Source organism: Hermetia illucens, chromosome 1 (genome assembly GCF_905115235.1).
Source record: "Hermetia illucens chromosome 1, iHerIll2.2.curated.20191125, whole genome shotgun sequence".
NCBI lineage: Eukaryota > Metazoa > Arthropoda > Insecta > Diptera > Stratiomyidae > Hermetia > Hermetia illucens.
The window spans coordinates 52,601,385-52,616,406 of NC_051849.1; the positions used below are offsets into that span (position 1 = coordinate 52,601,385).

Genomic DNA, 15,022 nt, shown 5'->3' on the forward strand with positions numbered 1-15,022 from the left:
TGCAATTAATCATAAACCAACTCATCTTAATTTGAGTGAGAATAGACTTACCCAGTTATCGCTTGTAACCGTCGAAGGATCTCATTACTTAACTTTACTCTATATCGACCTGAAACCAATGCAGCTCATAAAAGTACAACAATCATTCGAATACTTTCATTTCCATTAATTTCACTCGGAAACACTCATAATTTGAGCACAAATGGAGAAAATGATTTTGGAATTAAAATTTTTTAGTTATTATATTTATTCCGTTTTCATTTGCAAATATTTAAGATTAATTTAAATATTTTTGATAAAAAAATATATATTTAAAATACAAACCTTCAAGTGCCGAACAATTGTCTTTAATGATATCCTTTACTTTTATTGGGAATCCACCACAACAACCAACGAATCAAAAATAAAAAAAAATTGATAATAAAAATATGAAATTTGTGTGTTAAACACCCTCCATACCGCCCGGTTGTATCCATATATGTATGTATGCAAAACAAAGCTTCCGTGGCCAAAAGATATACCTTCTGGCACGACGATATCCATCAGCTACCGAAAGGTTGGTCATTTCCAATCAAATTAAAAAGAAACTATTAATTACTATTATAGTGTGCAACACAGCCTAGCCAATCTGCAAATTTCCATGCAATTTTTCTTACTTTACATTTCCCTTCATTTCCTGAAAAGTGAGATGTAAATTTCCTTCAAATTTTTATGTATAGATAACTTTTTGTTGGGCATTTTCACCGCCGCTTTCGGCTTATGTTAGTTTATTGAGTTCAATTGTATCTGTACTGTCTGTGGCAAAATATTTAATTGGTTCCCAGCACGAGTTGCTCCCAGTGTATAAAAAAAATTAAAACCAAGAAAAACTGTGTGACCTTCTGACGATTTTCTCCTGGAAATTTTCACTCTAAGCATTTCTTTAGATTTTGGTGTGAAAATAAATGTTGTGTGCCCTGTATGCACCCACAAAGCAGAGTATTGTTATTGTCTTTGAACATATTTTAATTCGTTTTATTTTCAATTATAATTTAATTTCTAATTTTTACTTTTCTAACGTGTTTAACAGTACAATTCTAAAACTAGCCATTTTGGAAAAAAAATATTTTTAAAGTTTAAATCCTCACCTCTCCAACTACACATTGACCACAAAAAGAGGCTATTAAAACTCTAAGAATTAGTAATAAAACTATTGATTGAAAATATCCCGAAAAGGTAATTTTGGAAGTGTACTGTTTTCATTCTCCCTCATTTAATTGTGTGTAACAACTAAAATGCGAGGTTTCATAAATATCTATATTTATTTATCCTAAATTCTTAACTATTTAGGATTTATAACATTATAGTAGATTTGTGTTATCTAATTATTTGAAAATTCATTTTAATTAACATTTTTCACTTGAAACTTTTCATCGACCTTTTTGCCAATGAATCTCCCTTCATTTAAAGTAATTTAGATGCATTTTGAAAGCTTAACCCCTTTGTAACGTATTTCCCATTGTTGCATTCATCAAGGATTGTTACAGTAAACGTTGAATTAAATTACAAAAGTCAGGCATTCTATTCAATACAGGCCGGTTACAATTTAAGAACGGAGGCCATCTGCAAATTGCTTTCATCTAAAGGAATTAGATATTTTAAATTACCAAAAGTTTTCAAAGAAAACTATTTTAATATTTCAACTTGTTTCATTTTACCATTCCATACTAATATTTCTTGGTCTTTAGTTAATGTATTTCTTGTTGTTCTTTTCCTAAATAACAATCTTATTGCATAAGTTGATATTTGTAATTCACAAACTAAAATAAAGAGAAAAATTCTCTTTATATTTATTATCTTCAAAATACTATTACCGAGAATATAAAATTGAAATAAGTTTTTCTTTTCTTTTTGCTAATTGTTTGCATATCAATCTGCGCCTATTGCCAATGTACTTTTGAAAATTCAACTTCAATAATAATAAAATCCGAACAAACCAAAAACAAACCAATATAAAATTAATCCAACATTCAATCAACTAAACATCATAAATCGTGCACATGTTGTTGGCTGTTACACGATCACCACAAAACCCAATTGTTATGCGAATCCAATTCATTATATGCATCCTATATTACTAAATTTTGCCGTCATAATAATTATTTAAAAAAAATAAAACACCAACAAAAAAAAATCTTAAATTTCACATATCGAAATATAACAATCAAAAACAAACTGAAATCATATTTAAATAAAAAATCAGTTCGAAATTGGAACAACCCAGCGAGAAGTTGCCATCAACTTCCAGCGCCATGTAAGTTTCGAGCTAAGCGCTAACGTTTTTAGAAAAAAGTTTTTTTTATTGAAAAGAAAGAGAAAATAATACGCATTTTAACTTGTTACTTATTTGAATTTTACCCATTGATAGTTGGAAAATTTACATAGCTTGTTACTCGATTTAAAAGAAAATCAAAATCAAATCACACATTCGGGGAAAAATCCGGAAAAAAGACAACGGCCCGAAAAATAATAAAATATTAAAAAAATTAAAAAATATTGCTAAAATTAGAAACTCATATCAAGTGTGTGGTTTGAAGCACATTCCAAGGCTTTTAGAGTACATTTAGCACTAATTGTGTTTAGATGTTGTTCTTGTTGCAAATGTTTCAAGAAGCGTTTGTTACAATACATCATTCAGAAAAGTTTGTTTGTTAAACGCATGACCGCCTTTGAAGTAGTTGAATTTTTGCATGAAACTGAAACTAGCTTTATCTGCCACAATTAACTCCTCATTTATCTCCCATTTAAATGTAAATATGAACAATGTATCTTTTAGTATCCAACCAAAGTTGAACTAAGAAAATAGGATCTAAGCAATCTACTAGATGAAATGGAAAAATCTTATTTCAAGAAATTTCCACAAGCAGAAAGAAGTACCCATGAGCGGTATGCTCCAAGTATCAAGTGCTTTGTAACATCTGCGAACATTTAGCTCCGTGAATTCATTAAGCACACACATTAATATTATAGCGTTCTATTTGATGAATTTTTCATCTGGCTGGTTGAAGGCAAATCGCTGTTAGTTCCATCCCAATTACTACTACTATCATATGTTCCATTTCTTATTCTCTAACCATGATATGGATATTTTTGTAATCGCCCCTAACATCCGCATCCTGTCGCAAATTTTCCAAGCCCCCATATACTCTAAATTGGGGCAAATCCTCTTTAAATTGTTTAGCAATTCCTGATGATGATTTCAGAATCCCCCAACAGAGCAAGAAAACACAATAAGGTCCCCCAAAATCGCTTTGTAGTATCAGCGTTGTGTAGAAGATGCAATACAGAAAATGCAAACTAGAGTTCCACAATTACGAACAAACTAGCGAAAATATTCAAAGGGCGCAATTTCAAATCCTTTCAACTGCAATCAGAAGTTATAACTGAATTACATGAAAGTAGAATAAATAGATAGTATTCCAACTAATCTCTCAAGCACAAAATCAACTCCTTTTCAAGGCAGCACAAGCCCGCGATCTAAGATGACGTTAGAAATATATTTTGGGAGTAGGGTAGGTGAATGCACTTACACGCAGAGTGTTGGACTCCCGCAATAGTACGCCGTCAGACTACCGACTGAACACCTCCTGTCATCAGAGAACTAGCCTGGAACCGTTTGTCCCATTACTTCGGGCTATCGTTCCCGCTCTCCCGACTTAGGGAGCCTTCAGGTCAGAGAATTCCTTTCACCCACGAGGGGGAGAGAAGAAAAGAAATTGTTAGTTTAGGAAACCCTTTGCCTTCCGGTCCGTCCGCCGGTCGATCTCAATCTTCTTCGGTGCAAGAAGAGCCCGAACATGATGTGCAATGCGCCTTCATCTGGTAGCGCTCCTCTGCATCTCGCAGACAATGTTAAAGCCATAAGCCAACTCATGGTCGAGATTCCTGCTGTAGCCATGTCCGCTACTGCTTCGAGATACTCGAAGAAGCTCCTCTTCGAGTCGATCATTAAACCAAAGTATTTAACCGCCGGTTTTGACTCTATAGTCGATTCGCCGATCGATATGGAAGGCATGGTCCAGATTCTCTTTCTGGTCAAGATAACTACATCCATTTTTCCAGCGCAAGGCTGACACCATGAGCAGTTATCCATCCGCTCACTTCGTCGCATCAATATTCCAAGCATAAACCGCCAGACGTGATTCGATGTCGATTCTTAGCAGACTATCGTTCCAGAGGTCCGGCCCTAGGATGGATCCCTGTACTAGTCCCGACGTGATCTCCATTCTTATCTAGCCCTCTATCATCTCATAGAGCTGGGAACGGTCCTTAAAGAAACCCCTGAATATCCGCAAAAAATACCTCATCACATGGAATGAGTTTCCTAGTGTGTCTAGCATAATCTTACGGAATTGAAGACATTTCTGATATCAAAAGCGTTATGAGGGACACTATCCGTCGAGATCGGCGGCTGTATGAAGTGAACCCGAACTGTCTTGCGGATAAATCCCCGGCAGCGTGGATCGTTTCAGCGAGTCTACTCCTGATGAGCTTTACGAACACTTTCCCGGCCGTTTTAAGCATACAAAGCGGTGGGTGTCCAGACGGCAGCTCAGGGTCTCCTTTTTCTTCCAAACTAGCACGAAGCTCGCCACCTCCTAGCGACAAGGAAAAATTCCAGCTTCAGGCAAGCGTTTAACACCGCAAGCAGCAAGTCTGGCCGTTGACGGAACATTAGTATGCAAACTATCCCGGCATACCATCAGCACCTGGCTCCTTTTAATTTTTCATGGTGGAAACTGCTTCTTCGAGCTCTTTTATTGTTAAAAGGGGGCAGTCCTTGACCTTGCGTACGGGATATCTGGGAAATAATGCCCATCCAAAGCAGTTCATCTGGGCGGTACTTATATGCAGAGTTTCCACAGAGCCCCGATTTTCCGGATGACAAGTTTATCGTCAAGTTCCCATGGGTCCACATTCACCTCGTTGACTAGATTGTGCTTGCCACGAGCTTTGATTCTATTCATCGCACTGCGGACTCCCCTCTTTGCTGATCTATGCTCTACCATTATGGAACATCATTCCTCATCCGCTTGCAAGTATTATGCCAAACGGTGGAGCTTAAAGGCCCTCCTTCCGTAGGTCGGCAATTATTGCCGTCCACCAGCACATAGAAGGTTTGTCAAGCCTGGAGCCCCTCCGGGAAATGGAAACCTAACCCGCTATCGTTATCAGGTTCAACACTTCAACGCTGCCATTCCTTCGAAGCGCCCTCCACCATGACTCTACCTGTTTCAAGAGCTTCAACGAATCTCTCGATGATTACTCTCTCAACGTTCCACACGCAGGGGGAACGCCAGGTCGGTGCATCCCGACAAGTAGTGTCAACCATTTCGAACGTGATGTACCAGTGATCACTTACCGAGAAGGGTTTTAGGACCAGTGTCAGGGATTCAAACCCAAAAATTACATATGTCAAGGATGCTTCCTTCGCAGCCTGTGCACTGAAGCGTTAGCGTGAATCCGGTGTTTAAAACTATGATCCCGGTTCTCGCGATCATTTCCAGGACCCGGTTCCCTTTTGAGTCTGGCTGTGGCGTGCTCAATTCAAGGACCCTAACATTACAGTCACCTCTTACCAGGATTCACCCCTACAGAGCATCAAGCCGGCGCCGAAAGTCCAGGAGCGTCTCATTTAGCATCAAGCAAACGCTAAAAAACGTTATCCGTAAACACTGAATCCAGGCAAACCCATCCCTCGGACGCCATCCGGAATCCAGATTGCAGCAGTATCCGATAGGTCGAGATGTCCCCACGGAAAACTGCACTAGCAACGCGTGAGCACCCCAAACACGCCGAATGTGCAACGCTTTCATCAAACGCGCCACGATCTTTCGGGTGTACACTTGCGGACGCTTAGCTGATCTCGGAGCTCACAAGCTCTACTAACACCGGTACAATGTAACTACCCAACCAGAGTCCCGAAGGGACTGGTTCCTGATACACATCACAACTACCACCTTGAGAGAGCCAGGTTTACATCACCCCATCGACGTCAGCAGAGAGCTGTCGAAAACTCTGAAGACTCCCAGTATGCTCCCACTTGTGCCGGTCATCCGCAATTCGTTCTTCACGGAAGGCTTTCTCAAGCAGGTATACTGCCAGTAAGGGGTCAGGACTACTTACTTGGGCCTCGCGGGCGTCATCTTCCCCCCCCCCGTATCGCGATCGATCCCTTAAAAATCGCTGACGACCCCTGAGGGAAATTTAAAAATAGTGCTGCCTTTAAATAAGTACCTAAACTTATCACTTTTTGTTGCATTTATAGTCAACGGAGTTGCACGACCTCAAAATGCTGCTTAATACTTTTCAACGGAGTCTTAATGCATACGAAAACAACATAGCATATTTTAAATTGAATTTCAAAGAAGTATTTCACGACGTCGTGGAAAGAAATCATGTCCTTTAAAGCATTTGATCATACTCTTATCTACTTGTTCAGCAAAAGGCGATTACACTGTTCCAGAGACGAAAGCTTGAAGACCTCTTTTATTCCCCCGGAAAGCAAACTACAAACCTAATCAAAGATAAAGATATAGATAAATACTGTATCAACATGTTCCGTCAGTAGAAAATCTCCATGTGCCGATAAAACTATTAAGCTTTCATGAAGGTAATGAAGGTTCAACATGAACATTGCCACGGAGGCTATTTCGAACTTGGATTAATTTGGGGGCCACAATCAAAGCCCAACCGTGAGTAGTATAGCGATACTGGTTTATATTGAGTGCAGGCTCAGTAGGCAAATCTATCAGGCTGGTGGACTTCAAAACGGATGCGATGCTGGAAGAAGGGCTTCAACCTTCCTAAGGAAACAATCTTGGGCAGTCTGAACGCCAGCTCCTTGTAGGATTCTTCATATGGTGACTGCAGCGGCTTCCACGTGGCATCAGTCCTCACCAGAAAGTGAATGCAGACTTTGAGGTTCCCAGAGGTGTTGACCACCCCATAATAGGTGTAGCAAAGCAATCTTTCCGAGAACGTTTCCACTCTCGGTAGAGGGCTTCGGCACATAGTAGTGCTATAGTGTCCTTCAAAGGTATTACCTCAGGCCACCGCATAAACCGATCAATAATCGTTAGGCAGTACTTGCAGCGTGCAAGTCTCGCAAAAGACTTACAATGTCGAGATGTATGGTGTGGCACCTTACACATTTAGCATGTGATGCATACTCCGGCTCAAGAATTAACGTCCTTGTTCATGGATGGAAACTAGCTGCTTCGTTGTCCGAATGCTAGCATGGGCAAGGTCGTACACCGAGCAAAACACTTTCTTAAGAAAAGAGACCAGAACATATAGCCCAGGTCCCTTACCGGAGATCTAGTATCAGATGGAGCAAGGTAAACCGAAGATAGACAACCCTTTGAACTTGTATTTGGAGTCCGAATGCAGGCTCTGAAGAACTGCGTTATCTTTCTGGGTCGCAGTTATCACCTAAAAATCTACTGCGACCGCAATTTTGAGATCCAGGGCAAGCGTCAGCGACTAAGTTATCTTTTCCGGACAGATATTGAATTCCCGTAATAAACTGGCAAATAAAAGTTAGGTGCCGAAGTTATTAAGGGGTCCCTTTGCCAAGTTTTTGACGAAAGGCGAAAGTGAGAGAGTTATAGACCGTGCGCAAAGACAACAGCCTGCCTTCACGGAAAAACGAAAGCATTCGATTCTCAGATAGGCGGCAAGTAGTTCAAGAGCGTGAGTGCAGCAGCTCCCTTGAGCAGCATTCAAATGCTTCGACAAGAAACCAACCCAACGGCTGCCAGCTGTGGTTCACCTTCTGGTTAAGAGTAGCGCTTACTGCGATATCTGATGTAACGACGAGCACGGCGGGTGCATCATAATGAATGCTGAAAATGTAGCATCTAGCAACTGCCACTTGATCGTTCAACCAAACAGGAAGGCGTTAAGTAGAAAACAATGGTAGTAGTTTACGATGCGCAAGAACCTTCTAAGGAAAAAAAGTCAAGCGACGGCGGCTTTACGGTTTCTTACCAGGGCAGAGGCAAATCGTCAGACGCTGCCTCACCTCTGCCCTGGGAGCAGCGTGACCGTAGCGGCTCGCAGATGTTGAATGCATTCAGGGCAGAGGTGAGGCAGCGTCTGACGATTTGCCTCTGCCCTGGTAAGAAACCGTAAAGCCGCCGTCGCGTAGCGGCTCGCAGATGTTGAATGCATTCAGGGCAGAGGTGAGGCAGCGTCTGACGATTTGCCTCTGCCCTGGTAAGAAACCGTAAAGCCGCCGTCGCTTGACTTTTTTTAAAAAAGTTTGGGTGCAAGCCCTGCGAGGGGTCCGTGGACCAGAAAAGAAGGAGTAAGTTGCTCCTCAATTGGTCCGGTCCTGCATTAAGTTGATGCGGACTTAGGACCCCCCTTCATTCTCAAAACGAACCTTCTAAGGTTTCGTAGTACAGAGTGAATGAATCTCTGGAAGATATGCGCCACATTGCCCAGACTGAAATCGTGTGTAAATTGATGTCTTTGGAATATCTGTGCGATGGTTTGTTCTTTGATGGTAAGTCCTGAAAAGATTCAAGGTCGAGGGGACATAGCAGGAGGAATGGGATCTGTAATTTACACGGGGTCGCCGTTAAGCTTGGGGACCGGTTCGAGCGACAAAAAGTTGCTGAAAGGTTAATATATACCCCGGTTAACTAGATCTTGAAACTCTTTTCGCGCAACAGCGAACTTCTGTGACAGTAAAGGACGCACCTTCGGGGAGATTAAGGGGCCACTAATATTTGTGCAGTGCCAAACTTAACTGGTTTGTGACGAATTCGCAACTTTAGGCAATGTCGACAGGGGAAATGATTCCCCAGATAGGCGCAAAGATATATGATACACTATTTCCAATGCGGTGCATTGCAACCCGTCCCTTCTAACCAAGTAAGCGCCGAAGAAAACTTTTAGTAACACATCTCCAACCTTTGATTTCCTGCATTTAATTGCTGCCTAGATCTGCGGAAGGAAACATTCTACCATACGACTCGCTACCTGAAGATACGCCATAGATACGAAGTGAACTGTCTCTATTAAATATGACAGTGGTTGCCTCCTGATCATTGGTAGAACAGTTTCTTTCCCGGAAGAAAAGTGAATCTCAATAGTAAATACTAGAACTCTGAACGTCGATAAACATCACAACAGCGAAGTGTCTCCTCCTGGAATCTTCAGCGATCTCGATTCTCTCAGACCGCGAGAGTGTATCTGCAACATGCAGAATATCCATTGTAAACTGTCCAGTAAAATTCACTTATTGGCATTGTCGTATAGAATTCAGTTTTTATCGAGTTCTGTGCACTGCAAACCCACCAAAAGTACCGGACAATTACAACTTTCTTTGCACCCTCTTTTCAAATACTGTGTATTGTAATCGGAATTCAACGGAATCTCATCCTTTGTATCATCCAGTTGAGCGAGGCTTGTATTTCTAAACATTTAGCATCCATAAGAACTGACAAGCGCCTAGGATAGTGTTGGGGTGTGAGTATTCACACACGGCCGAAACTTTCTCTAGTAAAGGATGGGTGTCACTGCCACTGATTAGATATTCTTAGAACTTCTTTGTCCAGACGCGCATTTTGAAAGATCCCCGATGGCATGATAATACTGCTGTTGTTTGAAAGAAACATTCAAATGGTTCCAATCAATGTTCATCTCGAGAAGCTCTTCGAGCATATATGCGTAACTATCTGAATTCCGTGGCAGTTGGTCGGAACGTTAATTAGTTTGAACCGCATTTCATAATTTATATATCCTAAACGGGAATTGATACTATTCAAAAGACAACATGACAACGGTTTTACCAATATCCTTTGGAGCCACAGAAAGCGGACATGAGAAGGTTGATGATTGCCTGCGTGTCTTTGGATGTCTCTTACTAGAAAATGATCGGCCCCTGTTTACACCACAAACCCTGCTGGGAAGTTTCAACATGACATCGAACTCGACATTAGCTAATTAGCTGATCTGGGTCTACCCTCCGCAGTTTATAGCTCGCTCATTAGTCCTGGGCTGGACCTATAACCTGCATTATGGCGCACTATACCAATGCTTCTTTGTCTGCGTGGGAAACATCTGGGTAGCAACCCAAAATATTCTACAAAGTTGGTAATCATGCAACGAAGAATTTTATTTTCTCACCTCACAGTTATTCCTAATATTGCCAACCACGTTCTGAAGACCTTGAATCATTGATTCTTGGTGTCAATAACCACGTCATAAAATGCCAGAAAATTTACGGAGCTTACGAAGACTTTCATACATCTAGCATGCCGCAATCTACCATCACCATCGCCTGATGAATAGCCAAAATCTGCCGTAGGTAATTCGTAGTTATATGCCTCAGATCTTTTGGTTATTGCATACGTTGCAGAAGCAAAATCCAACGTAGCTGTCACAGTCAGGCATTCGAAGACTAGATAGAGGCGGCAACTTCTGATATTTTTAGAAGTCCTTACGCAATATCAAGATGACCTGCACGACTGATGATAGACGCTTATGGGAATTGGCTGGAGTATAAAATTTCTTTCCAGCATGCCGTCACGTGTATTTACTTTGCCGTCTCACCCTTTATTCGTCGTTGATCTTTGAATCGGGTCTAATTACATAGCAAACTAAATATTCATACATTATAGATAATTTTTCTTAACGGCCTAACAACCGATGTTCGGTCTCGGCTTACTCCAATAAGGAACTTCAAATGTCGCGTTTTTGAGCCGAAGTACTGATGTGTCCCGACCTACGAACATTTTTGATAGCCGCCCAATACTCATCGATATTCTCAGGCAAATTCCTCAGTATATCCGCCATCTAGCAAGCAAGATAGCTCTCCCACTGTCAAGCAACAGTTGGATCATGCAAGCGGTCGATGTTGAACTTGTGAGGTCACAGCTCTCCAACCCTGCGAGAAGTGCAAGTAAATGTAATCGACCATTAGATGGTGATCCTTTTCAAGACCGATTTCGTCGCTTCTCTTGTTACGGACATCCAGAAGACAACTCCTAAATCCACTGTTGATCGCAAAGTGACCAATCTGGTTGCTCGTGCGGTGTCAGTCCGTAGAAACCCAAATGACCTTATGACAGGCTCTGTGGTCGAAAAAGGTGCCACCAATGACGAGGCGGTAGAAACTGCAGAAATTCACAAACCTTTCGCCATTATCGTTACGGTCGGCAATGTCGTCTTTAGAAAGCCTACCCTGAAGTGCATGTAATTGCTCATAGAAAACATCCTTCTTCACTATATCGGAAATTTTCGTTGGTGGATAGCGCTGTACAGTTGTGATGCTCCTTAACCTGGATCTGAATTTGGCAGTCAAGATCATATCAGAAACCGGCTCCCAGGTGAAGAGAGAGCGCCTTGAGGTAACCATCATTAACAATCTGATACCGGACTCGTGCGTGCTACCACATTTCTTTCTATAGTACAAAGGCCCATTGCTATTGGTGTGGCTAGAGGGAGAGGAGTACTCCTCGGAGTCCCGCCACCTTATCTCGCTAAGGATCAGAATGTCCAGTTTATATCATGGGAAATCTCGTCAAGTTGTAGCAAGCAGAAGAGCATGCGTTGTCAATTTCGCTCTTCTTTTTCCAGTAGAAGCTGGGACCGTCTTTCACAAAGTTAAAGTTCATGTTGGAAATATCCATCCCTTAAGAAGGACGAGAACTAATTGCTCGAAATTGTTTTAAAAGATCCCAATAGCCTTAACAATAATCCAAGTTTTACTCCCGCAAACATCAAATGACATTTTAGGTAATGAATTTGAGATTCACGGTCGCACTAGTAGTCATTATGGGGTTAGTTTGCAGAAATCTTTAATTATGAATTCAGCCCTACAAATGTTAAACCATAGCATTTTTACGGTTTTGTACAATATTTTCTAATGAGAGGGAGCGGCAATACTGCCTTAGTTACTATATTATACTGAACTTCATGTAGACCTCTGCATTTTGGCCGCCCTGACTGATGTAGCAAGACTGACTCCCAGAAGGGTGTTGGTTCCAACCTGCCAAGTTTTATGAATTTCGTTATTTTTGAAAGTTCAATGTTAACGTAGAAAAGAGAAGTTTATAAACCAGAGGCAGTGACTCGTCGCTTCCAAAAATAGCAGGATGTTTGCAATTACTTTAATAATCATCATAGAAAGTCAAAATTCAAAATCCATACTTTCCACTATATCTAAAAACTTGTCATTTTTAAGATAATCGATTCACTGACTACATATCAACAAAATTGGCGAACCAATCAAATTTTTAGTAGATGAACTCACCCCAAACCTTGCACAGCTTGCATGTAGCGCAGTTAGAACGCTTTGCGTTAGCTTAGTTAAAACTTGCATTAACGCTGAATGCAACCTAGCTGCAATTCGCTACTTTTTACAGTTACTACAATCGAAGAAAAATCCTTACGATTTGTGCAAGTTTTCACGTTAATTATTTAATATAGACCCAACGATGAAGATATTAGTTTCGTTGTTACTTTTATGGAAGTTGGTTTTTACGACTCTTCGGTTGGTTTTTCGTTATCAAATTATTTTAGATTTAAGGCCATTTTCGAAATACATTTCAATGTCCATTGAGGTGTTTGGGAACAATATATTTGTAATTGGCTCAGTTAAATGGCTTTTCCTGAAGGTAATAGTTAACCGTAAAGCATAGAGAATAATTTAAAAGAAAGATTACAAATATATCGACCAAATTTGCAATAAATCACCAATTTACATATTTCCTCTATATTCATATAACATTCATATATAATTAGCAGTAGAATTTCACGAAATCACTAATAGTTAAGTTATCGAACAAAATCGTATATCGCTGACTAGGCGGGCATCTTCTAGTTTCAAACACAACGCATCCTTTGTCGCTCGATTGCCAACGATACGACGACATAAAAGCCAATCCTTACATTCGCCCGGTAATGCCAAGCCGCCCACAGGATCGCAGAGACGATGTCCCAGGACGATGAGTGAGATGAATACGTCAGCCGAGAATCTAGGTAATTTTATCTTTTAACCATGTTTACTATCTGATGATTTGTTTGTTAACTGTTGTAAATGTTTGAATTTAAAAATGTCACGAAAACTATACATTTGAAATCCTTTCAAAATTTTCCGATTGCAAGTCTATTCTGAAGTCGTGAGAACGTAAAAATTTTAAAAGCATTCAACTAATATTATTTACTTAAACTTATTGGTAACCTTAAGCGTTGTGAATTGGTGTCTCGTGGACTGCAGCACATCTTTTTATTTCAAAATTTGCTTTCAACTTCAATTGTGTAGAGAAGTCTTTCAGTCGTATTCTATTCAATCAATTCTGATTCCAAAATGTGATTATAATTAAAACTGATGATAACCACACACGCACGCCCAAGAGTATAAAAACAATTACGATTAACAATTTTGAAACAAAAGAACAATTTGTGCAGAAAGGGTCCCCAATTATCAGATGATGGTCCCTTTCGAGGCCAATGTTAGCATTTTTGTTCGATACATTCAGGAAAGAACTGTTGGATTAACTACGTTTTGGTTAATCTGATTAGGTACTCGTCCCTAATTACTGAACTAATTTTATGGCAAGCCCTACGCTTAAACAATGTGCACTGAAGATGAACAATGAAGGCTGCAGAAACATACGATCCTTTCATCGACTTTATTACGGTCACCAAGATCATGTCTCCCAGGTCACCCACAGGATCATAGTGTCACCTTCAGAAAGCCTCTTCTGGACTGTGTGTAGTGCTCTATAGAAATTATCCTTCTCCCCCATATTAGAAAATCCCACTCGCGCTTCACCATAAAAACTTGGACCAGAATATCAGAGACTGCACCCCGTAAGAAACCCATTACCAAGGCAAATATTGGTGTCTATTACTGCTAGGCTTATCAGAATATAAAAAACCAATTTCGCAATGGAAGAGAGGCTACTGCGCAGATTGTCTCTAGCTCACCCTTAAGCAGAGAATATCCAACTTATATTATCGGAATTCTGGCTTAAGTTTAAGATATCTAGCATTCTGAATGGGCGCTCCAGAAAGTTCTTTATGGATAACCAAAAGTCATTAATCCAGTTCCTATCCGAGGCGAGATTGACATTTTCGGTAGCAGAGTGAATTCGAAGGTTATTTCATATGGAGTTGGAGACAATTGGAGTACATTCTTCATCCCCGATCCAATGGAAAAGCCCAATTTGGTATGCATTATCCTTGCCATCAACGCGTTCAAGCAGATTAACGTCCCGGGATTGACGGTCCCTCCGCGAAACTTTTCCGAGCAGCCGCGACAGTTTCTTCAAAGTTGCTACTTCCACTCATTCGTCATGTGGGGTATCGAATGAAAGGTCTCGATTAGTACTTTCCAAATCTGATATTAGTTCTGACGTGAACTGCAAAGTGTGAGAGTAAGGAGTCAAAATGAACACACTTAAAGTGAAACAGGACTCATTTTCAGAAACTACCCAACCCAAAAATCCGAGGAAAAATCAAGGTGGTGCAGTTAGATGAATTCAGATGCAGTTAGATACCTCAAAATATGTCTCATTCTGATATCTGCTCAAATGAACTGACTAATAGTATATTACTAACTTTTAGAAATTGGCTTAAAAAAACCCCTTAAATTCATTCTAGGACTTCCAGGACATTCTAGGACAATATTTCGTACATACGTGCTAAATTTCATGGAAATCTGGCCATTAACGCCAAATCCATGCAAATAAGATGTTGACGTCATAATTAACAAGAATAATTGACATTCGCGTGAAATATTAAAGTCCCATTTATGAAGAATCTACTTCTCCCCAGCACTTTTTAAGGTTTTATGTAAAACACTTATGTGAAATCTAAGCCTCGAGAAATGTCCCATTCCGATATCTGCTCAAATAAACTTACTAATAGTATATTTCCAACTTTTAGAAATTGACTGAAAAACTCCCCTTAAGTTCATCCTAAAAGTACTAAATTTTGCACCGGCATAGAGGACAAGTTACAC

The 15,022-nt window shown here is 40.3% G+C and overlaps 1 protein-coding gene across 7 annotated transcripts in view; it reads left to right on the top strand.

The window, feature by feature from the left end:
* LOC119647112 (potassium voltage-gated channel subfamily KQT member 2) overlaps positions 1 to 15,022 on the top strand; it is a 1,176,525-nt gene that overhangs the window by 1,078,435 nt on the left and 83,068 nt on the right. For all 7 annotated transcript variants that reach the window (XM_038047893.1, XM_038047892.1, XM_038047894.1 and 4 more), the window contains 2 exons: positions 2,243 to 2,293; positions 12,863 to 13,035. In XM_038047893.1, the coding sequence (XP_037903821.1) occupies positions 2,243 to 2,293; positions 12,863 to 13,035 (224 nt within the window). The remainder of the gene's footprint in view (positions 1 to 2,242; positions 2,294 to 12,862; positions 13,036 to 15,022) is intronic.